Source organism: Chrysemys picta, chromosome 5 (assembly GCF_011386835.1).
Source record: "Chrysemys picta bellii isolate R12L10 chromosome 5, ASM1138683v2, whole genome shotgun sequence".
Taxonomy (NCBI): Eukaryota; Metazoa; Chordata; order Testudines; family Emydidae; genus Chrysemys; species Chrysemys picta.
This window is the reverse complement of record NC_088795.1, coordinates 9,689,881-9,717,338: the sequence shown is the minus strand read 5'-3', so window position 1 is coordinate 9,717,338 and position 27,458 is coordinate 9,689,881. Positions and strand designations below refer to the sequence as shown.

Below are 27,458 nucleotides of genomic sequence, written 5' to 3'. Positions count from 1 at the left end.
TCATCCCTTGCCCCAGTCTGCCCTCCTCCACTAGCCCTTATGAGCCCCCGTCTGTGACCACCCCCCAGCAACCCCATGCTGTCTCTCTCTCCCCATATCTCCTGTCTCCTGACCTGGCCTGATAGGTGCTGTGAAGAAGGCAGGCTCTTTCTCTTCCCTATCCTGGCTGGGAATGCAGCTGCGGCCCGGCCTGGGGGCGGGGCCGAGGCTGGGAGCAGGACTGGGGGTGGGGTCAGGAGCTGGGGCTGGCGCGCTGCGCCCCTCCGAATGTTCCTCCAGGCCCCCTTAGGGGGATGCGCCCCACACTTTCGGGACCTTCTGAATTAAACTATTTAAATGACACTTCAGTGTCAACATTAAGGTGATGCTCCAATCAGATTGATAGAAGACATGGGAGTTCACCTGTTTGAGTCATTGTTTCAGGCAGTCTGCAGACTCAGGGAGACATGACTGCATCAGTTACATTCGTTGTTCATTTAGAAAAATTATCCCTGCAGTCATGATGACTAGAAAATTTTAAAGTGAAAGCTTAGATTCTGGAGACCCTGAATGTCATGTGTGCCATGTAATTAAATCATGCTGTCTGGATGCTTTACACCCCTATTTTAGAGGTAAGCTGAGTTACTGGCTATTGGTATACATGTGTGGGCACAGCTACCAGTACTGTAGAGGGCCAAAAAACATCAGCTAAGGGAATTCCTACCTGTTTCACACCAGCACAAAACCAAAGCCTGGGAATCCTCTGGACTGATGTACTCGGGGAACAAGAACTAGTTAAATTAATTTCCATTTCTTTTCTTTTCCAAGTAGTATCATGTTTGATAACAAGAAATTGACTTTTTTGTTTTTTAACAGAATCATTTAAAAAATGACTACAGAGCAAGATTCTGCAGCGGAGGAGGGTAATTAATTTGTGCTTGCATTTTAAATTTTAATTCTTAGACACTGACCACTTGTGAAAGTTATGTTGGTTTATATCAGGATAATATCATAATTGCAGCCTATCAGCTATATCCCTTGAAATTGGTTATCAAATTTGCTTAGTGTTTTGCTTTTATTTGTGGCTATGTGGAAGTTAAGATGTTAAATACTGAAGTAGCTATACTGGAAGCATCTCTTTTTCTCTCTCTTGGATGTCATGGACAGTTGAGCAATCCTCAGTTAAATAGAATATTTGAGGTGGACATTGAAAAGCGAGTGCATGGTTGGTCACTCAGAAGTCAGTTAATGCCAGTGTTTAGGTTGTGTACACAACCTTAATCTTGCTTTTTGCTTATTAGCTACTGCATTACCCCATCCAGCAACCCTTTGATTTGCCTCTGGGTAAGAGGTTGAGTGAAGGTAGGGCCTGTTGATACTCCCTCCTCAGGCCCCAGGATCTTTTCAGAGCATTGATTTCAGCCACCCCAGGTTGGATAGAGATCTTGGTGGTGAGGGTGAAGGACTTGCAGGTCTCTCTTACCAAGCTATTTGTCAAAGAGCTACTGGAAGGGGGTGGATGCAGGCAGTTCTGGAGCAGGAAGCTCAGTGCTCACTTCAGGGACCAACCTGCTGTGCTTTCACTGGTTGTTACTTGATGGAGGGAAATTTCTGTTTCTGTTCCCCATCTATCCTAGCTTCCAGTGTGGATGGGGTTATAATTGTGCACCCCACCAGATAGGTAAAGCACTTCACAGAATTTTCAGGTATGCTTCATTGGCCTTTGTGCACTTTAACAGTCTGCAGGAGTTGTTCCTCAACCTGTTCCTCCATTGCAAATTCCACTGGGGACCTTATGCAGCCCCTTCACACCTTAGTTTCTGCAGGAGCCATTTCCCTATTTGCAGTTGTCCCTGCCAATTTGCAATAATACATTGTTATTTTACTATGCATCTAAGTCACACATGCATATGCTGGGAGTCCATTTTTAGGTGCACACTTTATTAGCTTAGTGAAAAAATCTACCCTGCTTGCCTAATATCTGATTTTTAAAACCTTGTAACTTATTCATATAAAAAAACTATTTCTTCCTATCCACTAGTCAGTGATACCCAATGAGGGCTGCTCTCATGCCAGATTTCACCTTTCATTTTCAAACCATTTTACCTGTACGGCAGTTTAGGAAAAAAGTTGTAAATTTTGTTCTATGGGAAGAAGACATTCCTTCACTCCCCTAACACTCAACGTTGGTTGAGCTGTTTTCCCTTGAATTTTCAAAAAACAAACAAAAAAAAAAAAAAAACAAAAAAAAACCAACCAAAACAAAAAAACCCAATCAAAACACTCCATGAAGAAAACTAAGCATGGTAAATGAAAAGTTTACAGGAAGTTATGAACTAATGTAAATAGTGATTGCACTGTCAACCATTATGTAACGGTAAGCATAGTGTTTGCTGCTGCATATGCTGAGATAAACAGGCTACGTGCAAATTTAAAGTAGGTAACTTTTTACTGCAAATGATTCATTCAATGTATTTTTTCCTTCTTCCCTCTAGAAAACAACAGATTAATGTACAGCCAGGCCAAAATGTACTGAAAATTATACGAGATTGTTTTGAAAGTAAGCTTCAAACTTTTGTCTGTTTGATTTATCTTTTTATGAGCAAGTCGTAACACTCTCCTTAATTTCACCTAGTGGAAAAGAAGTAGTTATATAAGCGGTTTGATTTTTCATGTAGCATGTCTATAGCGTAATGCAAAAAAATGCAATGATTTTTCTAAAAATGCATGGAAACTGCACTATAACCTGTTACATAAACTCTATCTTTCCCTGTTGACTGGATATTTTCTCATTAATTCTGAGTAAATCATATTTTTGAAAACATGCAAGCTATGTACTATTCCATTTATCTCGTTACATTTACTTTTTTCTTTTTAGATTGTGTTAGTGATTCGACAATAAATTCTCCAAGCATAACACATTGCTCAACCCCTGTCATTTTAAAGCAAAAGGAGGATTTATTACTGAGCAAAGAGGTCAGTTTGTTAATATAACTATGTAACTGTTTGGTGTGGGGAACAGTTTCCCTTTTGTTCCCATTTATACATGTATCTCTTGATGTATACAGTCTGTACATTTTCTTTATATTTGTTTCATAATTTAGCCCTCTACTGCACGGGTTCTCAAACCTCATCACACTGTGATCCCCTTCTGACAACAAAAATTACTACATGACCACAGGAAGGGGGACTGAAGCCTGAGGCTGCCCAAGCCTTACTGCCCCGGGTGGGGGGGCCAAAGCCCAAGCCCCACTGCTCTGGGCAGGGGGGCCAAAGCTGTACGTCAAGGGCTTCAGCCCCAGGCATGGTGTCTGCAGTCTGAACCCTGCCGCACAGAGCTGAAGCCCTCGGGCTTTGGCTTTGCCCTTGGGCAGTGGGGCTTGGGATTCAACCCTGGGCCCCAGCAAGTCTAAGCCAGCCCTGGCGACCCCACTCAAAGGGGGTCCCAACTCACAGTTTGAGAACTGCTGCTCTACTGTAACAGTTGATAACATTATTTTCCTCAGTTGTCATGTTAAAACAATTTGGGCATATTCTCTAACAAGTTGTCTGTCTCCCTGCCTCATCCTTTTTCTCATAATAGCTTACCCAGCTTTCATTCCTGATAACTTTCCCTGGTAGTCTCTCAGGTTCAAACTTCCCTTGAACATGTGCTTCTCTTGTCACCCTCCCAGCTTTAGCCGTTGGTCCCACTAAACCTTTACAATTAAAACTCCCACTGCTGCAAAAAGCAATGAATGATTCCTTGCCCTCCCACTGCTGGTTGGTAGAGCTAGCTTATGCCCTAGTGCAAGAGAATTCAGTTGCGTTTGTTAGATCTTTCTTAGTGGTGTTCTTCCCAGCAATCAAATGGAAGTAGTATAATTGAGGTGTTGAAGGATGACGCTTGAATAAAAGGAGCTTGTTAGCTCATAATCTTCAGTTGTTTGTAAGAGGTTGAGTAATTCACTTCCTAGCTGGCTTCATTGAAACAGAAAGTCTTTGCCCTGTGATTGCACCTGCCTGGGTAGTCTCTGCTACCAAAGGGGTCAATCTGCAGTCTCTTGGGGTACGTCTATACTGCAATAAAAGACCCGCAGCCGGCTCGCATCAGGTGACTTGGGCTCATGGAGCTTGGTCTGCAGGCCAAAAAAATTGCAGTCTAGATGTTCAGGCTCGAGTCTAGCCTCTGAAACCCTGCAAGGAGGGTGGGTCTCGGAGCCTGGGCTCTACCCTGAGCCTGAATGTCTACACTGCAAATTTTAGCCCTGCAGCCCGAGCATTGCAAGCCTAAGTCAATTGACCTGAGTCTCAGACTCAGTGTCTTGGGGTTTTTTTTACTGCAGTGTAGACATACCCATAGTTTACCACTATTCTGCATATTTCAGGTTTTCAACTAAGACAGCTCATTGTAGGGGTCCTATATTTATCAGAACAAGTGCTTCTGTATGTGTGTGGTCTACTTAGACGTTTATATGGCCCCTGTCAACATCCTATCCAGTTGCTTTACAGATATTAATCAGTTTATCCTTACAATACCACTGAGTAAGGAGGTATTCCTTATTTTACTCCGGGGTTGATAAAAATCATGACTTTAAAAAAATCAATAATAAACTTTTATTTAAATCACAATCTTTAATTACATTTTTTCAAATTTAAGACATTTAATTTATATGTTAGCACTTCCCTTTTTATAGTCTTACTAAATTATTGAAGTAGATGTGACACTTTAATTAGCTTCTTGCTCATTAGTGGAGTTTCAAATTTTATATAGGTTTTTTGTACTAAGAAATTTCACGCTTAACATGCTTATCTATGCTGAAAAAGACAAGTCCAAAGCTTCACTTAACATTTTGACTGTGAGAATAATACAAACTCAAGCAAAAAATTAATAAGCAAATAGCCCCTGCTATATTTGCAACCAATACCACTTTCTGATACATTTTACTTCCACAAAACAATAAAACTGAAATCCTTTGGCGAGGCAGTAATAGTCCATCATAATTTGTATTTTGAAGTCAATGGGATTTTTGCTTTTAAGGTACTCAGGTGCTTTTGAAAATCCCACCCTTAGGTGGCTAAATCTGAGGTTTAAGAGCTTAACTTTAAACTCAATTTTTTTTTAAATTTGGCCTGTGTATAAAAAAAGTTCACAATAACTTTGTTAATGTATTGAAATGTATTTAATGTATTGTATTTTCATTGTGAAGCAGTTTTGTTTTAAATCAACAAAGATTTGATGGCACTAAGATAAGTTTTTAATAAAAAAAATTAATTTCTGATTTTGCAATCATTTATGCACATTGCCTAATTTTGCACACCTGAATAGTCCCATTGAAGTCAATGGCACAATTCAAGTAAAGTTACAAACCTGCTTAAGAATTTGCAGCGTTAGGGCCTGTCAGGGTTCCCTCCCCACTCTAAACTCTAGAGTACAGCTGTGGGGACCCGCATGAAAGACCCCCTAAGCTTATTACTACCAGCTTAGGTTAAAAACTTCCCCAAGGCACAAATTCCTTCCTTGCCCTTAGTATCGCTGCCACCACCAAGTGATTTAAACAAACATTCAGGGAGTGCCACTTGGAGCTCTACCTCCCCCGAAAATATCCCCCAAGTCTCTGCACCCCCTTTCCTGAGGAGGCTTGAGAATAATATCCTAACCAATTGGTTATAAAGTGAGCACAGATCAACCCCCCTGGGTCTTTAGAACACTGAAAAAACAATCAGGTTCTCAAAAGAAGTTTATTTAAAAAAAAGATAAAAGAATCACCTCTGTAAAATCAGGATGGAAGATAACTTTACAGGGTAACAAAAAGATTCCAAACACAGAGGATTTCCCCACTCGGCAAAACTTTAAAGTTACAAAAACAGAAATAAACCTCCCTCTTAGCACAGGGAAAATTCACAAGCTAAAACAAAAGATACTCTAACGTATTTTCTTGCTATTACTTACTATTTCTGTAATATTAGATGTATCATTTTAGTAGAAACTGGATTACTTGCTTGGTCTCTCCCTTTGTCTCCTGAGAGAATACCCACAGAGCACAAAACAAAGCCCCCCCCCTGCAATTTGTATCCTCTTTCCTCATTGGTCCTTCTGGTCAGGTGCCAGCTAGATTATCTGAGCTTCTTAACCTTTTACAGGTAAGAAGGGGGGGATTTTATGCTACCCTTAGCTGTATGTTTATGACAGGGCCTTAATTTTCAGTATTTTGTTTGGTTATAGCAGTTCTGTAAAAATCAAATGATACTCCATCAGCAGTGGTATTAAGACCCCTCTTTCTCAGCATTTATAATTTAGTTTATTAAATTTAGTTTATTATATATTAAACTAAAGTTTCAATAGCACATATTTTCAAATTAGTTTTTACAAAGCCTCAATGTGATTCATGAGTGATTTTTTTAAAAAAAGGTGATTTAAATCAATTACTTACATCAACCTACATTGATGCAGAAGCTAAATAACTTGCTCAGCATCTTATAGGACTAAGAATTGAATTGTGGTGAGAGGCTTGAAGTGGTTTAATTACTTGAATGTTTTATCACTTTACAGACAGCTACTGACTGGAAATGTAAGTATTAAATTGAGATGAGAATCTGCTTTTAATTGATTTTAAGCAAGATTATAATCAGAAAATAGGGATGTAATGTAAGGATTTTTATTTGTTAATATTTTTACTGTTGCTGTATCATAACAAACTTTTTTCTTTTCTACCTCTCCTGCTGTTCGCTGTCAAACATAACAGTTGAATTCAGGTTTATTTAACTCTGTGAAGAAGATATTTAAATCTACATCCTCTGTAGATGCATCACCATTAAAATCAATCAGCTGTTCAGGTTGGTGCTATTATCATTGAATTGTAAAATTTGTGGGGTAAATATTTCTTGGGATTTTTACACTGTTTTTTAAGGTGAAAACACTAATGCTGTTTAATATCTATAACAGGACAGTCAACTGAAGCACATCAGAAATCTATAGCACTTGGTAACATAGTTAGTTCTGACAAAAAGGAGCAGTGTGTGTTAAAAGAAGATACAAGCTCAAGCGAAGATGAGCTTTTTGATGCCAATGATCCTGTTGGCTCTAACAAAAAAGCAAATAGTATATTAAAAGCTGTTGAAAGATCAAGCCAAAGCCCTGCTGGCATCTTTGATACTGATGAGGATAATTATGAGGTCATTGGATCACCTGTTCTTCTTGTTGAGGAAGCAGAAACATCTGTACACTTGTAAGTTGCTTCACTTGCTAAATCTACAGAAGAAATGTTTGTAAATTCTACTGTATAGCGGTTTTCAGTGCTCACAGTTAAATTTAAGTCAAGTGGTAGTGATTAAAATGAGACTTTTGTGTGAGTATTGGATAGCCCTGGTTCCTTCCAAAAAAATTTTTGCAAACTCACTTCAAGTTATCAGACATGGTAGAAGAAGTTAATGTTAGACTATGTCACAGAAATAGAAATGTAGAGCTGCTAAAATAGTCACCTGCAAAACTATATTTTAAGTTGCTTGACAGAATGTTTGCTCTTAGCTTAATGATATATTTTCATAACTTTTTTAAGAAACATCATGTAAACTGGAGGAGGATTTAGGAAGAAACTTAAAGTATATTTAGAGATTAACAGTATCCGCTCTAAATACTATTTTTTTTACATATAGATTAAGTCTTGATGAAAAAGCAACTCCAGCAATGAAGAAGAGACAGACAGAAGTTCAAAGGTCAGAAGGTCCTCCGGCAAGGACAGAAGAGCAGATAGTTCCAGTGGAAAGAGCAAAATGTGTTACTGTACCTTCTGAACAGAAAAAGAAGTCGCTTTCTTCAGCATTCTTAGTGGCTTTAACAACAGGAGCTGTTGAAAAAAGGTGCATTGAAGTAAAACTTAATTGTTAGCAAGTAATTAACACCATCTGAAGTACTGTAGCAACAAATTTATCTAATACTGAATGATGTATTAGAGCAGTCCATCTGATTACTAAAAGTAATAAAAAAAAAAAAGATAATTGGAAATAATGGCAGTTAATAAAGTGTTTTTAAGGTGCCCAAAAAGCCACAATTGAGGAAAAAGGCCAGTGGTTAAAAAATGGACAACGTTTAGAGGGGAAGTGAAGGCAGCTATAAAAAGAGTGATATATAACAGATGGAAGATAGGGGAAGTTGATAGTAGTGAATATAAATCAGAAGTAGGAATGATATAAAATTGATAAGGGAAGCAAAGGGGTACAAAGGAGAAATCTATGGCCAGTGGAGTTGGGGACAATTAGAAGGAGTTCTTAAGTATACTGGGAACAAAGAGTCCTAACAATGGTATTGGTTCATCACTAGATGGAAATGGTAGAATTATCAACAGTAATGCAAAAAAGGCAGAAGTGTTCAATACATATTTCTGTATTTGGGGGGGGGAAACAGTTGATGTAGTCCATAAATAACACTCTTTCCATTCCATTAGTATCTCAGAAGGGTGTCAAACAGCAGATACTAAAGTTAGACTAATTTTTAAATCAGCAGGTCCAGATAACTCTGATCCAAGAGTTTTAAAAGCTGACTGAGGGGATTCTTGGACCATTAATGCTGATTTTCAATAATTCTTGGAACACTGGGGAAGTTCCAGAAATCTGGAAGAAAGCTATTGCTCTGCCAATATTTAAAAAAGGGCAAATAGGATGACCTGGGTAATGATAGATCTGTCAGTTTGCCATTGATCCCGGGAAAGATAATGGAGCAGCTGATACAGGACTCAATTAATAAAGAATAAAAGGAGGGTAATGTAATTAATTCCAATCAACATGTGCTTATGGAAAATAGATCTCATGAAACCAACTTGATATCTTTTTTCATGAGATTTACAAGTTTGCTTGATAAAGGTAATAGTGTTGATGTAGTATACTTAGACTTCAGTGAAGTGTTTGATTTGGTACCACATAGCACTTTGATTAAAAAACTAGGACGATATAAAATTAACATAGCTTTTAATACATGTAATGGGTGCCATCTAACTGATAGGTCTCAAAATGTATTTGTAAATGGGGAATCATTGAACAGGTGTGTTTCCATTTTTAGTCCTATGTTGTTTTACATCTTTATTAATGACCTGGAGAAAACATAAAATCATCACTGAAAGTTTGAGATAAAACAGATGGAGGGTTGGGTGGTAAATAATGAAGAGGGCAGGTCATTGAGAGAGAGATCTGTTAGTAAACAGGGTGCAAACAAACAATATGTGTTTTGATGTGGCTAAATGTAAATATGTACATTTAGGAACAAAGAACGTATGTAGGCCATACTTATGGGATGTGGGACTCTTCATCATTCGTCAGTGGTTCTAGAAAAGATTTGGGGGTAGTGGTAGATAATCAGCTGAACATGAGCTCCCAGACTAGATCAAAGTTGTCCTTTTTGGCCTCCGGAGCTATGAATCATTGACCAGTGTCACACGGGTCATTTTACTGCTTTGGAAATCTAAAGGCAGCAAATAAGACTATTGTAACTATTGTGGCATTACTCTTCTGTCTGTCCTGGGGAAAAAATATGTTTCTGTTTTGTTGGTCTGAGCTGCTGATATTTTAAGGAGCAAGAGAAGACTATAGCAAATTGGCTTTAGTCCTGGCAGTTTCATGATGGAGCAAATCTTCATTCTGTGCCAGCTTATTGAGAAGATATGCCTCATTCACACTGTGTTTGTGGATATTAAAGCCACCTTGGACTCCGTTGACGAAGTAGTGCTTTGGCTGAACTTGAAAACTTGCAGGCCTTCCTTAAAAGCTCTGTAGAATGTTCCATCTTCTAGATGATGACTCCTCAAGCTACATTCTTTTAAATGGGGGAAAAAAACACTTTCTTTTGAATTAGGTCAGGCATTTGACAAGGATACATTGCTGCCCAGAACTCTCCAGTGCCGTTAAAGGCTCTGTGCTTGACCAGACACTAAGTAAATGCATTTCAGACATATGCCTTGATGACAAGAACCTCACTGACATTGATTTTGTCAACGACATAGCACTAGTCATTGAATCAACGGACAAGCTAGTTGAGGCCCTTAAAGCTCTGGAGAGCTTAATGGCAAATGTCAGCCTGAAAATTAGTTGGTGGTAAAACCAAAATTCTATCAGTCAGCAATTTCAAACACACTGCGGGCTCCAGCATCTTGGTGGGTGAACACCCAGTTGAGATCATCTGTGATTTCACCTACCTCCGTCTGTTGTTTATAACATGAGTGGTATCAAGAAAACTTGAAACCTGCACTGCAAAAGTGTTGTCAGTAATGGAGGCCACCTTATCAAGAATGTCTTTTGCAAACTGAATATTGTTTAAGTAGAGAGGTGAAGCTGGTGGTCAGTATTCTGACCTTTCTTACGGAAATATGGTCATTCCCTGTCAAAATTGAAAAGAAGTTGGATACAGTTCAGATGAAGCATCTCCAAACGATCAAAAACATCAAAGGGTACAAATTCAAGTCAAATGAAGAGATCCATTTTCTAACTAAACAGGTTCCACTCACTCAAATGGTTGCCCAATGCTCTTTAATGTAGTATCGTTATCTGCTCTGAATGCCTACCGACTTCCCTGAGAGAATAATCTTCAACTTTGTCCCAATGAAAGCTGGGAGGAAAAGACCCCCAGGAAAACCTAGAACATTAGGGCTAGTGGGTGTCAACAAACATCTGTCCCTCATTGGGATCTTACATTGTAAAGTGCCAGATTTGGCTCAGGTTAGGATATCATAGAGGTGCATAACAAATTCAATGGCCTCTGCGCTGTCCAAGTGATAGCATTAGAACTAACCAACGAACCTAACCAATTTTGTACCTTTATGGTTTGACATTTATTGTTCTTGCTTGTGTGTGCCAAAGTAGTGTATAACGCCTAGTTTTTTGTGGATTCAATACAAAAACAGTAGTGTCTGAGTGGGGTGGAGGTGGATTTATGCTGGGGCAAGGCTGTGTGGAAGTGACTTTTAAGAGCGGTGGTAGAGCTATGCTCTCTGGAAGTTGGGTGTATGGTTCTTAGCCTGAGGTAGAATATTGCTTTCCAGGGAGTTTAACTTAATAGGAGAGGAAGTTAGTTGGGATGGGGATCATGTGGGAGCAGTGTTATGGCTCTCCAAAGTGTCTGAGTTAATGATGAGGTACAAACCTGTGGCCACAGATAGGAAAAAAGGGGCGTTGTCCCCATTTGGTCAAGTGGCAGGAAAAAAGAACAGGATGGAATGATGAATGCTGCAGTCATTTGAGCAGTACCTTGTAACATGCTCAGATGTTGTAAAGTCATTGTTAGATTTGCAGAATTAAACTCAGAGTTTTTAAACTGAAGCATTTGAATACTGCTCAGAGATGAAAGTTCAAATTGAATTAAATCATCTTCCTTTTAGTTGGAATGAAAAACAGAAGCCCATTAGTCCCAGTTGGCATAAGACAATTTCTGAAAATTGTTTACTGGTGGTTAAAATCTTGAACATACAAGTGTAAAGTATTGAAGAACATTCCAGGAAAAACAAGTTAAAATTGTAATTATTTTGCTGTATGGATTGTTATATTGTCCATAGTAGTACAATGCTCAAATTACTGGTGATTTTTTCCCCCATATATTATATAGTTGGTAAATAACCCAAAACATTCTAGGCATTTATCTTTCCTTTAATACTTTGTCTCATTGATTTTTAAAACTGTTTTCTATATTTGCTAAACCAAATTACATGAGAACCCTTTTTTTGTATTTTTATCCTTAGGTATTCAGCCTCAATACCACCACCACCACCTTCTCCTGTAAAAGATTTAGGAATGGAAAATGAGTGTGAGTTTTTAATTGACGAATCGGATGGTTTTTCTTTTACATCCTGGTTTTCAATTCCCAAAAAGAACAAAAAAATAGAGAAGCAGGCCTTATCAAAGCCTGAGCCACAATCTCAGCCTTCCGAAAAGAAAAAGGCAGTTGTACAAGAAAGCAAGAAACGCAAGGATAGAAAGGCACAGAATGAAGTACCTGTTAAACTGACTCGTATGGAACAGTCGAAAATGAAAACATGTGACGCTGTTGAACGGATACAAGCCGAGTTACAAAATGCTTCGGATACAAATCTAGGTTTAGCTGACAAAAAGAGAGAAGCTCTTAAATCTGTAAGGCAAAGCAGTCCTCACATGGGTAAGTCATATTTAGAAAAACAGATCAAGATGTAAAGACTCTTCGAATGTTTATACTTGCAAAGGCAAATGTTGAAAATTGAATTGTTGTTATGCTGAAAGAAAACAATTAGTCTTTCACATTCCTTATTAATGGGAGATCCTTCTGCCCTTGATTTGCCTGTTCTTAACCGAATCTGTCAACAACCGAAGACGTTTTCCTTTGGTTTAGAATGGTGGTACTTCTACTGGGAGCTGATCTCCTTGGGGATATTTTGATTGATTCCAGGAGATGTTAAATCAGGGAATGGGGAACATAGGAAAATATTCCTAGGTCCCCTTATTCCTGAGACTCTCTATGATTATTCAGCAGTTGGGAGGCAGGTTGGAAGAGTCCTGAATGGGATGGAAGGACCAACTGAGGAACTATGGTTTATGTGTATATATGGCAGTGAGGGAGGCAACAGGGACTCATTTCCCCCTTTCCCACATGTGGAGATATCAGGGAAGGTAGCAGTGATTACTTGCTTCCCTGTTGTCATGGGGACCAAGGAAGGTGGTAACATCTGTGTTCCACTCCCAACTTTGTGGGAAGGAGCTAGAAATATGTGGTGTGTCTGCAGGGAATCAGCATTTGAGGAATAATGGGGGAGAACTACTTAACAGGAAGAGTAGAAAGTTGACTTGGAAACAGCTGTGTGAGAGCAAAAGTTGCTGCAAATCTTTCTAGATTAGGGATTAGGACCCAGTAGATGAACGGACTGTGATACACTGAATGTTTACCATTGTACACAGAGTATTCACTAGATAGTGCTGCTTTGAGAACTTTAAGTGAAATCACCCACCAGAGAAAAATTTATGTTCATGATATTTCAGTTAATCGTATGATATCGTTTTATATATAAAGCTGTTCTGATGGTGTTAAAGAAGGAAATTAACATGTGCATTTTTGTATGTTGGCAGAAGAGAGTAAAAAACACACACACGGACAAAGATCCACAAGAACCCCAAACAAGAAAAACTCCACGGCCCTGAAACAGATACAGCCCAAAAAATTCACTTTTTCAGTTTCCAAATCGGATACAGATATTTCCGATACAGAACAACCTAAACCAACAGAAATACCTAATGGAGATCCCTTTGGATCTTGTAGTATGACTGAGCAGCCTCAAGAGAAAGTTGTGTCTTCAGAAGAGGATCATAATTTTCCAAAACCTCCCCAGTCCATTTTAAAAACTGCTCTATGTTCATCCCACAAGAAACAAACTGCTAAGCAGAAACTTTCAAAAATTGCATCGTCTAAAAAACTGGTAGAAAACCGAAGAAACAAAGTTAGAAAATCTACCCTTAAATCCAGTAGTAGAAAATCCAGGATACAAATCTCGGAGAGTTCTGAAAGTGAGTCCATAGAGGAGGTGGCTGAAAGAGAGCTTTTAAAGTCAAACAAAGTGTTTGCCCCGTCATTGCAACAGGAATCACCGACTTCTGCATTACAGAAGTCCCATAAATCCCCCAAACCTAAAAACTTCATACATTCACTGGAATCATCTGGTAATGTACATATCAAAACTCCTGCAAAATCTAAAAAACCTTCACAGATTTTCATAGACAATACAGAAGACTCTGAGGGGAAAAGAGCATCAGCTAAATCTCTACAGAGGACAGCTACTTGGATTAATCAAAGAACAAATATGATTGATTGTTCAAATCCTGAAAATGCTGAACCTGGGAATACAACAGATCACAAGGGTTCTTCTGGCCAGGACATGGCAGAACAAAACCACAAGAAGTCAAATGCATCTGTGAAAACAAAATATAAAAAACAGAGTAATCTCCACCGATCACAGTAAGTGGTTTTGTGTACTTTTTTTAAATGAATACGCAGTGCAACTTAAGATGTTCATAAAACATCTTCTGTCAAGATTGAGGCATTATTAAAGTATAGAATAATTCAGTAAAATTTCTGAAGAGCCTTAAGAGGAAACTCAGAGTTGAATTTATATTCATGGCTGTTAATTTTAAAAAGTAATCAGTTGCATTTTAAAGGATGCAATCAGCTTGAGTTGGGACCTCACTTTTTTTTTTTTTTTTTTGGTAAAATACTTTTACAAAACATAGGAATCTAGGAATTCTTATACCAAATAGGACCAGTGGGCCTGTCTAATCCAGTATCCTGTCTCCCAGTGCCCGGTGCTAAATGCTTTAGAGAAAGATGCAAGAAACCCTATAGTGGACAAATACGTAACAACCTGTTCATAAGGGGGTGCTTCCTCCTAACCCTATTAGTTAGTGTTTGACTTATGCCCTGATCCAAGAGAGTTTGTACTCCTTCTTGATATCTAAATGTTTTATTCTGTCTAATGCAACTGTTCTTATCATATAAATGTCTAGACCTGTAAAATACCAAATTCTCCAAAACCAAGACTGATAGAAATAGTTCTTTGGAAACTGCTTATGCGTAGGGTTTTTTGTTGAATAATATAGTTAAGCTAGACATTGCAGCATTCTATGAGTCTGACATCCAGATAATGGGGGGAGGGAAATGTTAGAAATATATAGACACAAATTAAACAGTGTGGAAACTGTTCAAAAAGAAATCAAATTGGTTAGTTTGATATTTTTCAAGGTGAGTGGATTTATATAGTAAATAGAAGAGACCATGAAAAGTAAATTCTATTAATAATAGTCATTATTACAGTCTAAAAATTACCACTCACCTTAATCCTAAGTACCAAGAATAATGTCCAAAATATGAGTGACAAGCATAAAGAGAAGTGACCAAACTATTCACCTTAGCGTTGGGCTTGAAAAAGCAATTTTATGACTTCCTGATATTACTTATTTAAAAAAAGGAATCTGTTACTTTGATCAATTACTTTTAACAAATGTAGTGGGAGGAGATGTCATATTTACTTTTGCACAATATTTATTTGCAGTGAAGTTAGTATTAGATTTATGATTGGTCATTACTGCTGATGAAGCCTGTCTCTGATTCAGCCAAACTAACTTCTGTACTCTTATTTTGTATCAGTATTTTTCTAAAATTCCGTCCATATGCCCCTCTTTACTATAAAGAATTACTTTCAGTAAGATTACTAACAATTGCTTCTCTTCTAGAGTCTCTCCTGCACCTGAGAAAAACAAGAATCATAACAGGTAATTTCCTCTATTGTGTGTAGAACTGTCATCTTAATATTTCTCAGCACTAAGAGACCATAGCAGCGCTGCAAAGCCTTCTCGGTAGGATAAATGAGCCATCACCAGGATTTTGCTTTTTTTCCTGAGACTTGTTGCCTTGATCCCAAATCAGATTGGCATTTTTAAATCTTGCTTGGTAAATAGCTGTTAACAGTAGTACCAATAATACTAATAGTAGTATCAGTAGTATCAATAGCATTACTATTGATGTAAGAGTGTATTATTAATGGTAATAGGGGTCCCAACTGAGATTGGGATTGTGCTAGGCATTGTATATATGCATACATCCACAGTCAGGGAATGTAATATCAAAATAAATAATACAGGGGCTCATCTGTTGATTTTATTATTAATTTTCATATCTTAATTCAATGAAACTCAATATTTTAATTTAAATGAAGCTGCTGCAGAATTTCTGGTTGCCACACCAGTGTCTCAGAGTTCAGTGAGTGGAGTTGCAAATTTTATGTTCACCTTGCTGTAGAGTATTTTGGTTATAATTTAACACAGACTGTTGGGTCCTAACTGCCTTAATGGAGTTAGTGTAACCAACAATAGGCAGGAAGGGAGGTAACAATGATAAGACTGCTCCCGGAAGCCCTGTTATTGCAGTCTGATCTGTGGAGAACTCCTCTGACTTCATTGGGACTCTATGCAAGCAGGCTATTGGGCCATTGAGGATCAAGTTTCAAGACTGGGCTTAACATAGTCCAAGTTCCAAACGATTTTCTCTATTTTCTGTCCCCTCCCTTCTCCTTTTAAAACATTTTTTAAAGCACTTATAGATACCTATGGAACATTATGGGGAAGGAAGGGAAAGATGAGGCGGCATAATGATGAGGAGCAAAGAGTGTTGGCATGGAGAAGAGAAGGGAGTGGGGAAAGGTTCTTGGTGTCTGTCAGGAGGAGGAGAGGAGGAAGGGTGGTGAGGGAGATGGAGTAAATGCCACCAAAAGTCTGTTTGCAGGAAGTGAAGGAGTCAAAGAATGAAGTGCTGATTTGAAGAAATGCAGCTCTGACATCGGGAGAAGCTGACTGCTTTAAGGCTTCTAGAAGATCTGGGGAATGTCCAGATTCAACTCCTGTCTGCTGGCAGCCATGTGGTGGTGGGACCTGGATGGGTCTCCCTGTTTGTTGTATAAATGGGGGCAATGAGAGGTCCTGGAAGCTTGGCTGTCCCTCCCTTTCCCAGCTGCTGCTGACCTTAAACACAGCACTTAACCTTTGTACCTCCATTTCCTTGCAATAAAATGGGGACAATACTTACACAGGTTTGTAATGTGCTTTGAGATCTACCAATAGAAAGGGCCATATAAATGCTAAGTATAGAACTGATGTTTACTAGAGTAAACTGGTTCCTCACGATAATTGTCTACATGGATCCACACGCTTGAATGATGTGCTCCCTGGCACACAAGCTCACACATTCTGCTAGTAGCTAGCATGTCTGTTGGGCAGTGTGCACACACTGCCTAGTTTTGTACTCATATTTGAGGGAGCATGGACCCAACTGCCCTTCAATTCCTTCCCCTAAATCAAGGATCTATAGTTAAGACTCCAGAGTTGTGTCTCTGTGGTTTCAATGGCCTATGCAGCTGTTTAGCTAGAAAGGGTTTTGTGGTGAGATTGTTGTTTCTAGGTCAGGAGTCTTATGTGGGCAAGTGCAAAACTTTCTCTTTATGGCTGCTCTGGCTTCTAATCAGACCCAGATGTCTGTCAGTCAAGCATTTCTGTTGTTTGGGCAAAACAATCTACGAAGTTCATTGGATTACTTACATTGTGCTCGAGCATCTATAGATACCATGTCCTCTATCTTCCAAGCCCCTTAAGTACAGATGTTCTGCAACTCCAATTCTACAAATATTTTCATCAATTTAATTTTTAAATACCAGATGTGGTTTTGTTCCCATTTCCCCATACTAGGCTGCAAACATACAATGGAATGTCTACATCCATTTCCACGGCTTCTTTTCCTCTTCCCTCATTTATGTTTTTTTATTACATTGACAAATATTTGACATATTTAGAAGGACAAATTGTTAATGCATTATGAAAAAAAACCTTGAAATTTGATACTATTCGTTTTGTAATGTTTTTATTTTTCATAATTAACATTTTCATGCCGATGTTTTTTTTTTTATTTTTAAAGTGGGCTTGTACTGAAACGTTATGTAAAATTTACTTCAAAAAATGACGAGCCTATTGCATGTGAGTGGGAGGATTCATCTTCAGGTAAGGTTTAAAGGTGGCATTTTCTTTGAGTTCCTTTTTTATATATACATGAGAATATTGTAAATTTAATTTACAGTATTTAAAACTACTCAATTTAATTTAAAATTGCATGCAGTATCATGAAAGGTTTCGGAGGAACCAAGAGGCAGAAGGTCTGTTCTTTAGTTCTGGGATCATCCATGAATGCACTAACATATGTATATAATGCTTTTTTCTTCAGAAAGTGGGTTTTACCTAAATTTTTGAAATATCTTTGGTTTTGAATTATATGTAAAGGTAACGAGGCCAGAGTCCTATGGAAAAAAATAGCATGTGATCATGGTAATCCCTGTTTGGTGATTTATATTGCATTTTTCAGATAAATCTATAGCCTTGAAGGGTGATGCAAGTGAATTTTTGTCAAACACACCACTAAAGCATAAACTAGGTAAGGTTATTTTTTAAGTTCCTTTATGTAAGTGCATGAAATACAACTAGGCTTTCAATTTTGCAATAAAGACCCACAAAACTCTTGTGGGGAAAAATAAGAAATATGCTGTTCATTTTCTCTTTTATATTATGGTAGTATGATAATCCCAATCAGATTATGGTCCCATTGTGCAAACATAGAAAGGTGCAATCCCCAAGAGCCTACCGTTAAGATGAAAAATATGTCAAGGGTGGGAGAATGGAATGCAACAAACAAGCAGAAGTGGTCATGATGGTGATAGGCAAGACTTGTTAGTTCCATCTTTTAAAAACGTAATTAACCCATGTCTAATTTTTAAAATAAATTTAAACTCTGGCCTTAAATATAAAAATATGTAGACTAAATTCTGAACTTTCTCTTTTTTGGTTATATTCAACAATTTTCTTTTTAGCCTCACCATGCTAATGTTAATAATGTTTAGTTATCAGTATTTTATCTTATTTTACCCCTTTCATTTTTATTTAATTGTTTAAAACTCTGGTCTTTTATGTCTTAACAAATATTTTAAACACGTGGATTTTGGTATTTAACATTTGCCACTTTCTGTTATAAATATTATAAATTGTGTTGTCTAACTCTAAGGCCTGGTCTACGTGGGGATCGGGGGACGGGGGTGAGAGGTCTATCTAAGTTATGCAACTTCATATGTGAATAATGTAGCTGAAGTCGACTCTGCCTGCGCCTCTCACCGAGCTGGAGTACAGGAGTCAACAGGAGAGCACTTGGGGGTCGATTTATCGTGTCTAGACTAGACGCGATAAATCGACCCCCGCTGGATCGATCACTGCCCGCTGATCCGGCAGGTAGTGAAGACATACTCTAACTTCTCTGTATATTTTAAAGCTCTTACCCTCTTGTCTTTAAATTAAGCCTGGCCATTTATTCTTTTCTTTTCATTTAACCCCAGTGCCTTATGTTTCCACTCCATGAGGTGCTTTCGGATGTAGCGAGAGCTCTTACTTCCTCTTGTATAATCCAAGGTTTATAGTAGGCCATGTTGACTGTTACTTATCACCATATTTTCTTCTACTTATCACCTTTTATTTTCTTACAAACTCATTTATTTGTTCCATTATCTTTCTGGGTACCAAAATTAAGCTGACTGGTCTGTAATTCCCTTTGTTTCCCTTATTCTCCTTTTTATAGGTAGGTACTATATTTGCCCTTTTCCAGTTCTGTAGGATCTCTCTTGTCTGAGTTTTCAAAGATAACCACTAATGGCTCAGAGATCTCTTCAGCCAGTTCCTTAAGTATTCTAGGATGTTTTTTTTGTCAGGCCCTGCTGACTTGAAGCAGGGCCGGCTCCAGGCACCAGCCCACCAAGCTTGTGCTTGGGGCGGCACCTGGAGGGGGGCGGTGTGGTGCGGTGGCTCTGGCTGCCGGGGAGAGCGGAGCCGCAGTGGGCTCGCCGCCCTTCCCCGGCGCTCTGGCCGCTGGGAAGAGCGGAGCCGCAGCGGGTTCGCCGCCCTCCCCCGGCGCTCTGGCCGCTGGGGAGAGCAGGGCCGCGACTGGGCTAGTCACCCTCCCCGCGGCGCTCCGGCCGCCAGGGAGAGCGGAACCGCGGAGGGCTCGCCGCCCTCCCCCGGGCGCTCTTGCCGCTGGGGAGAGCGGAGCCCCGGCCAGCTCTCCGCCCTCCCCCTGGCGCTCTGGCCGCCGGGGAGAGCGGCCCATGGCTGGGCTCGGCGCCCTCCCCGCCACACTCCGGGGCGGGGCCGGGAGGCTTTTTTGCCTGGGGCGGCAAAAAGGCCAGAGCCGGCCCTGACTTGAAGACACTAACTTGTCTAACTCAGTCTTAACTTGTTCTTTCCCTCTCTTAGCCTCAGGTCCTACCCATTTACACTGATGTTCACTATGTTAGTCCTCTGATCATTGCTACCTTTTTGGTTAAAAACTGAAACAAAAAGGCATTTAACATTTTGCCTATTGCTGCATTTTCTGTTGTCTTTCCTTCCTCATTGAATAATGGACCTACTCTGTCTTTGGTCTTCCTCTTGCTTCTAATGTATTATAGCCTCTTCACTACTCTTGCTATTTGAACCCATTTTGTGATATGCCTCAGGAGGTTGCTGAGATAAATGGAATGAAATGTAATGGAAAACCAGTATGGGGACTATTGTTGGACAGATAGGGTGAAATAGCTGTGTGCTGCGTGTGCGTGTGAAATACGATTGGCAATGCTTGTTTTCTTGCGCAGTCATAAAAGCAATGTGTTATAGCCTAAGTGTTAACAATGTGATGAATATTCTGTATTAGCCTAATAAATAGTGCTAGTGGTTTAATACCAGTAGTCTGTTAAACACTATTCAGATAAAAACTTGACTAATAAATAGTTTGATATTAATTAATGTTGTAATCTCTGAGCTTCTGATGGTGAAAGCAGTTGTTGAACACTATTCAAATGTTACCAGTCGTGGTGTGCTTGCCAGTAGACCTGCATTTTGAATATTATCCGGAAAGATGGCTGTATTTTTTTTTAAAAGGCCTAATTGAAAGCTAAACAACGTGCAATAATTTTGCAAAAGAGTGTACATTTTGTAAAGCAACAGTCTCTCATGCTAGTGAAATTTCATACTATGCTACAGTCACCAGATTGAAATATGCACAATTGAAAACAAATCCCTAAAAAACTTGTAAAATATCTTATGCTGTGGGGAGTGACAGCTTACTTTAGAGTCTTCGACAGGGGTAATGATTCAGAGGAACTAATTAGAGTGTGTTGGACTTCTTCTGACAACTTCTGGGTTTATTTTATCCAATATGAATTATTTTTTTCTTTAAATCTGTTCATTAGTAATGCCATCCCAAACACCCAATGTTCGTCGGACAAAAAGAATACGACTAAAGCCTTTGGAGTATTGGCGAGGGGAGCGCGTGAACTATATGATGAGACCTTCAGGTATTGTTCCTATATATATTTCTGCTTGTCTTTAATCTTAATTCAGTGCATTATCAGAGTATAGATCGAGACTTATTCTTCTCCTTAAAACATATATAACTAGAAATAATGTCAGAAGATTGCTCCACACCCTCAGAAAGCGAAGCTGTCCATTCTGTACTTCTGTATGTTAATGTTGTATTCCTAAAGGGGGGAATAAAGTGATTTCTCCAGATCTGAATACAGATGATTCCAATACAGAATCATGAAGGTAAGAGAAGGAAAAGACCTGTTGAGCTGACTCTGATCCTTTTTTTGTGATTTATTTTTTTTTCTGTGTCCTTTGTTCTAATTCATCCAGTCTAATTTAAAATCTCGCAAGTAATGGAATACATCTCACTATCAAGGACTTTTGCCTTGCCCATCAGCCTACATTTTCCCTTAGTTTAATCGCACTGTCTGTGATTGCATTACATTTTCTCCATCCTTGTTTTTTAAATAGTTGACTTGTCTTACTTCCGTATTACATACCTAGAGGTAGGGCCAGATTTTCGAAAGAACTCAGCTACATTTGCTCTCAATGGGAGCTGCTTGATCCTGAGGTTTTGTTTAAAAAATCTGGCTGCTTTGCTTTAGGTGTCTTGTAAGAGTGCCAAGCCGTTTTGAAAATCAGCCCAAACTGTGCTAAGCTGTTCTGAATGTCTGACCTACATATCTTGGGTTTTAGTCTTTCTGGATAGATCAGTCCTCCATGCTGCTTGATTATTTTTCTTGCTTTTAGAATCATAGAAATGTAGGACTGTAAGGAACCTTGAGAGGTCATATAGTTCAGCCCCCCCGGCTGAGGCAGAACCTATCTGGACAGTCCCTGATAGGTGTTTGTCTAACCTGTTCTTAAAACCTCCAGTGATGGGAATTCCATAACCTCTCTTGGAAGCCTGTTAGAGTACTTAATGATGCTTATATTGGGAAAACCTTTCTAAATAGCTAACCTATATCTCCTTTGCTATTGATTAAGCTGATTACTTCTTGTCCTACCTTCAGTGGACTGGAAAAACACTTGATCACTCTCCCCTTTATAAAAGCCCATAACGGATTTGAAGACTCCGTTATCAAGGTCTCATCCGCAGTCTTCTGTTCTCAAGACTAAACGAATGCCAATTTTTTAATGTTTCCTCATAGGTCAGGCTTTCTAAAACTTTTATCATTTTTATTGCTTTGCTCTGGAGTCTGTCAAGTTGGTCCATATCTTTCTTAGGGTGCCCAGAACTGGACACAATACTCCAGCAGAGGTCTTACCAGTGCTGAGTAGAGTGATACAGCTATCTCCAGTGTCTTCCATATGACACTCCTGTTAAAACACCCCAGAAAGATACTTGCTTTTTTTACAGTTGTATCACAATGTTGGCTTATATTCAATTTGTGATCCACTATAACTCCCAGAGCCTTTTCAGCAGTGCCTTATTCCCTATTTTGTAGTTGTACATTTAATTTTTTTTTCTTCTGAAGTGTAGTATTTGGCACGTGACTTTGTTGAATTTCATCCTATTTATTTCAGATCATTTCTCCAGTGTGTCAAGATCATTTTGAATTCTAATGTTGGCCTCCAAAGTACTTGCAACCCCTCCTAGCTTTATGGCATCTGCAAATTTTATAAGCATAGTCTCCACTTTATTATCCAAAAAGAACGAGGAGTACTTGTGGCACCTTAGAGTAATTCATAAAAATGATGGTTAGTACCAGACCCAAGACAGACCCCTGTGTGATCCCTACTAGATACATCCTCCCAGTTTGACAGTGAGCCATTGATAACTACTCTTTGACTATGGTCTTTCAATCAGTTGTGCACCACCTTATAGTAATTCATCTGACCACATTTCCCTAGTTTGCTTATGAGGGACTGTGTCAAAAGCCTTTCTTTGGTAGGCACCCTTCAGTCTCAAGAGATCATGGATATGCACCCCTGAGAGGTAAAGCCTTACTAAAATCAAGATATATCAAGTCTGCTGCTTCTCCCCCATCTGGTTGGCCAGTAACGGTGTCCAAGAAGGAAACTAGGTTGGTTTGGCATAATTTGTTCTTGATAAATTCATGTTGTGTGTTACTTACTACCCTCATATCCTTTAAGTGCTTACAAATTGATTAATAATTTTTTCCAGTATTTTTCCAGATATCAAAGTTAGGCTGACTGGTCTATAATTCCCCAGGTACTATAGATAGGTACTATGTTTTCCCTTCTCCAGTCCTCTGGGACCCCACCGTTTTCCATGAGTTGTCAAAGATAATTGTTAAATGTTCCAAGATTTCGTAAGCTAGTTCCTTAAGTATCCTAGGGTGAATTTCATCAGGCCCTGCTGACTTGAATACATCTAACTTATCAAAATATTCTTTCACCCATCTTTTTCCTATTTTGACTTATCTTCCTTATTGTCACAAACTTTTAAGTGAATACTGAAGCAAAATCAGCACTAAACACTTTAGCCTTCTTGGTGTCATCCATCATAAGCTCTCCTTTCCTGCTAAGTAGTGGACCTATGCTTTCCTTCATGTTTCTCTTGTACCTAGTGTATTTATAAAACCTCTTAATATTGCCCTTTGTGTCTCTTGTTAGGTGTAACTTGTTTTGTCCTTTGGCCTTCTGGGGGGGGGAGGGATAGCTCAGTGGTTGGAGCATTGGCCTGCTAAACCCAGGGTTGCGAGTTCAATCCTTGAGGGGGCCACTTAGGGGTCTGGGGCAAAATCAGTACTTGGTCCTGCTAGTGAAGGCAGGGGGCTGGACTCAATGACCTTTCAAGGTCCCTTCCAGTTCTAGGAGATAGGATATCTCCATAAAAAAAAAAAAAAAAAATTTTATCCCTGAATGCTTGTGCTATTCTTTTGTATACATCCTTAGCAATTTGTCCATGGTTCCACTTCTTTTTGTAGGTTTCCTTTTTGATTTTTCAGGTCATTAAAGAGCTGCTGATGTAGCCGCATATTAGCCTCTTGCTATTCTTATATTTCCTTCACATCAGGATAGTTTGCTGTTGGACCTTTAATACTGTCTCTTTCAGAAACTGCAAGCAATCCTGAACAACTTTTTCTCTAAAATTTTCTTCCCCTGGGACCTTGCCTACCAGTTCTGAGTTTGTAAAAGTCTGCTTTTTTGAAGTCCATTGTCCTTATTCTGCTGCTCTCTCTCCTTTCTTTCCTTAGAATCATGAAATCTGTTTATCATTTCATGATTGCTTTCACCCATGTTGCTTTCTATCATCAGATTTACAACCAATTAATCCCTGTTAGAATCAACTCTAAAATGACTGCTCCCCGATTATCTTCTTCACCTTTTGAAAAAAGTTGTCCCCGGTACATTGCAAGAATTTATTAGAGATTTTTTTGTCCAAACTACCTTCAGTTTGTCTATCCTTCTGGTAATGTGATGTGAAGCTCAGAGCTGAAGGTAAGGTTCCTGGTATAAAAAGGTATAAATGTATGATAAAATACCTTTGTACGTGCTGGCCAAAATTGCACTGACCTTTTTGTATGAAGTTGCAAACTCGTGTCAAAAAAAAGTTTTTCACCATCGATGCTGGCCAGATTTCTTTTATGCATTGGATGTGTGTTGTTTTGCTCTCTATCATGCTTTGTTTACCAGCTTTTAGCCTTTTTTTATACATGTGAATTAATCAGAACGAAGTATATTTTAAGCTAGAATTAGAAAAATGGTTAACAACATCTAAATATTACATCTCTTTGTTTCCTCTTGTCCAGTAATTTTTAGATATAGATAGATAGATAAATTAAAGCAATCTTTACAATTACGAATTGCAAGAAAATTAACATTAACACAGTATTTATGGTGTTCCCTACATTAAGTACAGGGAATACTCCGAATCCTGCAGTAACATTAATTAGGCAAAAGTTAAATTAAAAACTTTAAAATTTTAAACTTTTACCTAATTAATACTGAGAGCTCCTGGCTTTCCTTTTCTTGTAAAGTATTGTGAACCTTCCAGTTTGCCTTGAATGCAAAAAGATCCACTTCAGAACACCGAAATTTTTGATGATCAATTCGAAGGACTTGCAGTGAAGACAACTCTGCCTGATCAATTTTCTTTCTGTTCAGACAGCTGACCTTCATATTGGTGGTGCCCTTGATATGCAAGGCCGGTTAGACAGTAGATGGGTTTCCCCCCACTGAATTAATGATGCAACTTCCTCTTGTAAATCCATTGACCTCGTACTCCCATCTTGGTTGTGTCGTTATCAGAATATGATCATTTGGCAACACTGGGGCCAGTTGTCAAAGAGCATACTTAATGCTCTCAGCTGTAGAAAATTTGTTTTTTTTTGTTTCAAGGACAGCGTCTTTTGAGCCACTGACTTGGAGGACATGGTGTGTCTCTTGTTATGACAGACCTCTCTGGCTCTGCTGTGACCAACCCTCCCTGGACTATTTCTGGACTCATCCGCCAATGCAGGAATTTCAACGCAAGTGATGGAATGTTTACTTTTTGAGATGGGAAATTCAGAACATTTCAGGGAAGGGACAGCAGAAAATTCTACGGAGTCCTCATGCATTTTTTACCTAAGGCACTATCCCTATGCAGGATACAGTCATCCCTAGAAGTTCAGGAGGGTGCCTACTGACCTCCTCAGGAGGCTAATTGCTGATCTGATCTTGTTCCTCTTTCAACTGACTGAAAGATTTTGTGTACCTCTCTTTATCGATACTCCAAGATACGATTTTTTTTTTTAAATTTACTATAAATCTGTGCTGTTGCAACATTTGGATTGTTGACTCAGTTGCTTGAGTGGACCCCTCCTTGGATGGGCTCTGATGAGAATGTTGTCCAAGAAGCAGTAAATCTATATCCCTTTCTGTCTGAGAAAAGCCACAGAACAACAAGGACTTTCGTGAACACTCAAAGCACGGATGACCGTCTGAAAGGCAGTGCTTTGTATTGAAAGTGATGGGTCCCTTGAGTGAATTGTAGAAATCTCCTGTGTGTTTAGTGAATTGGAGCATGAAAATAGGTTTCTTTCAATTTGATTGACACAAGATAGTCCCCCTGGCAGATTGCACCACTATGGACTTCAAGGTCTGCATTTTGTATGTGTTTCTCCTTATGAACTTGCTCAGGTGGTTTAAGTCCAACACTACTCAGTCCTCCCTGGATCTCTTGGGTACAGAAACAAGATTAAGTAGTGGCTGGAACAATCTCTGATTTGCAAAAGACGAGCTGTGGTCTTCAACATATTTATCTTTTTTTGTGGATTTGAGGATACTGGAGAAGGAAGGAAATGGATCATTCAGCATCTTTGAGAATTCTGTGATGTACTCTTCTTGAACCACATCCAGGACCCATCTATCTGATGTGCAGAGAGGCCATTGGTCCTTGAATTTTAATAGTCTCCCCCCAAGGTGTTGCTTGTCCAAACTCTCCTGACCATATTCAGGCATTATTTCTGGTGTCTTCAGTTTCATTGCGGTAAGACTGGCCTCTTCACTGTCTGGGCTTAGACTGGTTCCATTTGCTTTGCTGTAGTCCTAGAGGACAATCTCACGGACTTTGTCGGTGTTTCCCCCTTGGCCTTAATTACTTTTTCCAAATAGAGATGAAGCGGAATTTGTGATTCAGGGTTTGAACTGGTTGGAAAATACTTTTTTGTAATTTCTGTACCAATCCGCTCTTCTTCTCCTTAGAATCTTTTCTAATGGGCTCATCTCATGGAATACCCAAGCATCTAATCACCTTTCGTAACATTGTCTCAAATGATTCAGGTGGAAAAAAGATCGTTGTGCTTTTGCTTCGTTGATTCAGACTGAGATTGAGAATTCAGCTTCCTTCTGTGACGATCCTGACTTTCCTTTCTTGGACTTAGATTGAACAGATTTCCTAACCTTCTTTTTTATTTTGTGATAACCATGAAGAAGAGGATGAAAATGAATTAAATGATGATGAAGCTGAAGAACCACCCGAGACACAATTCTATTCCTTTTATTATGCTTTTTCTTTCTCTGTGTGAAAATGTTCTGAGCAGAGCCTTTAGCTCTGGTGCCCCCTGGTGATGAGTCAGAGGAATTGCTGCTATCCCAGGAGAACAGGCCAGTTTTCTCCTAAGGGTATGTCTACACATAAGTATATGTCCAGGCTTGAGCCCAGGCTCAAATCAAACCCCCGTGGTAGCCACACACCAGTTGGGTTAAGCTAGGGCTTGGACCCAGGGTTCCAGGACCCTGAAGGGCTGGAAGGTCCAAGCTTGTGTTAAGCTGGGACCTAGGGTCCGAGCCCTATTGCTTTCCTGTGGGCACAAAACTCTGGCTTGGCCTGGGTCCCGGAAGACCTCCGGATGTATCCCAGAGTTCCCAGCAGCAGCTGCCTGGTCAAGTGTGCTCCCCCTTCCTGCTCCGGCTCATCTTCACTGCTGCATGGAGCTTGCCCAGAACAGGGAGCAAAGCTAACAGCTGGGAGGCAGCTCCGGGATGTTGGGAATCATCCCTCCCCTGGTCATGCTGAACTGGGAGCCCTGCCACTCCCTCTCCCTGCAGGGCAGCTGTTTGGTTCTTGCTCCGCTCTCTGGCCCTTGCTCCTGGCCCCCCCACCCTCCCTGGGGCTGCATGTGCATGGGCAC

At 39.4% G+C, this 27,458-nt stretch overlaps 1 protein-coding gene across 3 annotated transcripts in view; it reads left to right on the top strand.

The window, feature by feature from the left end:
* The window catches only part of CENPC (centromere protein C), an 80,834-nt gene that overhangs the window by 28,343 nt on the left and 25,033 nt on the right, over nt 1-27,458 (top strand). For all 3 annotated transcript variants that reach the window (XM_065595859.1, XM_065595861.1, XM_065595860.1), the window contains exons 2-13: nt 856-902; nt 2,475-2,539; nt 2,858-2,955; nt 6,705-6,795; nt 6,905-7,187; nt 7,615-7,818; nt 11,679-12,091; nt 13,033-13,915; nt 15,187-15,225; nt 17,417-17,499; nt 17,858-17,926; nt 20,760-20,864. In XM_065595859.1, the coding sequence (XP_065451931.1) occupies nt 856-902; nt 2,475-2,539; nt 2,858-2,955; nt 6,705-6,795; nt 6,905-7,187; nt 7,615-7,818; nt 11,679-12,091; nt 13,033-13,915; nt 15,187-15,225; nt 17,417-17,499; nt 17,858-17,926; nt 20,760-20,864 (2,380 nt within the window). The remainder of the gene's footprint in view (nt 1-855; nt 903-2,474; nt 2,540-2,857; nt 2,956-6,704; nt 6,796-6,904; nt 7,188-7,614; nt 7,819-11,678; nt 12,092-13,032; nt 13,916-15,186; nt 15,226-17,416; nt 17,500-17,857; nt 17,927-20,759; nt 20,865-27,458) is intronic.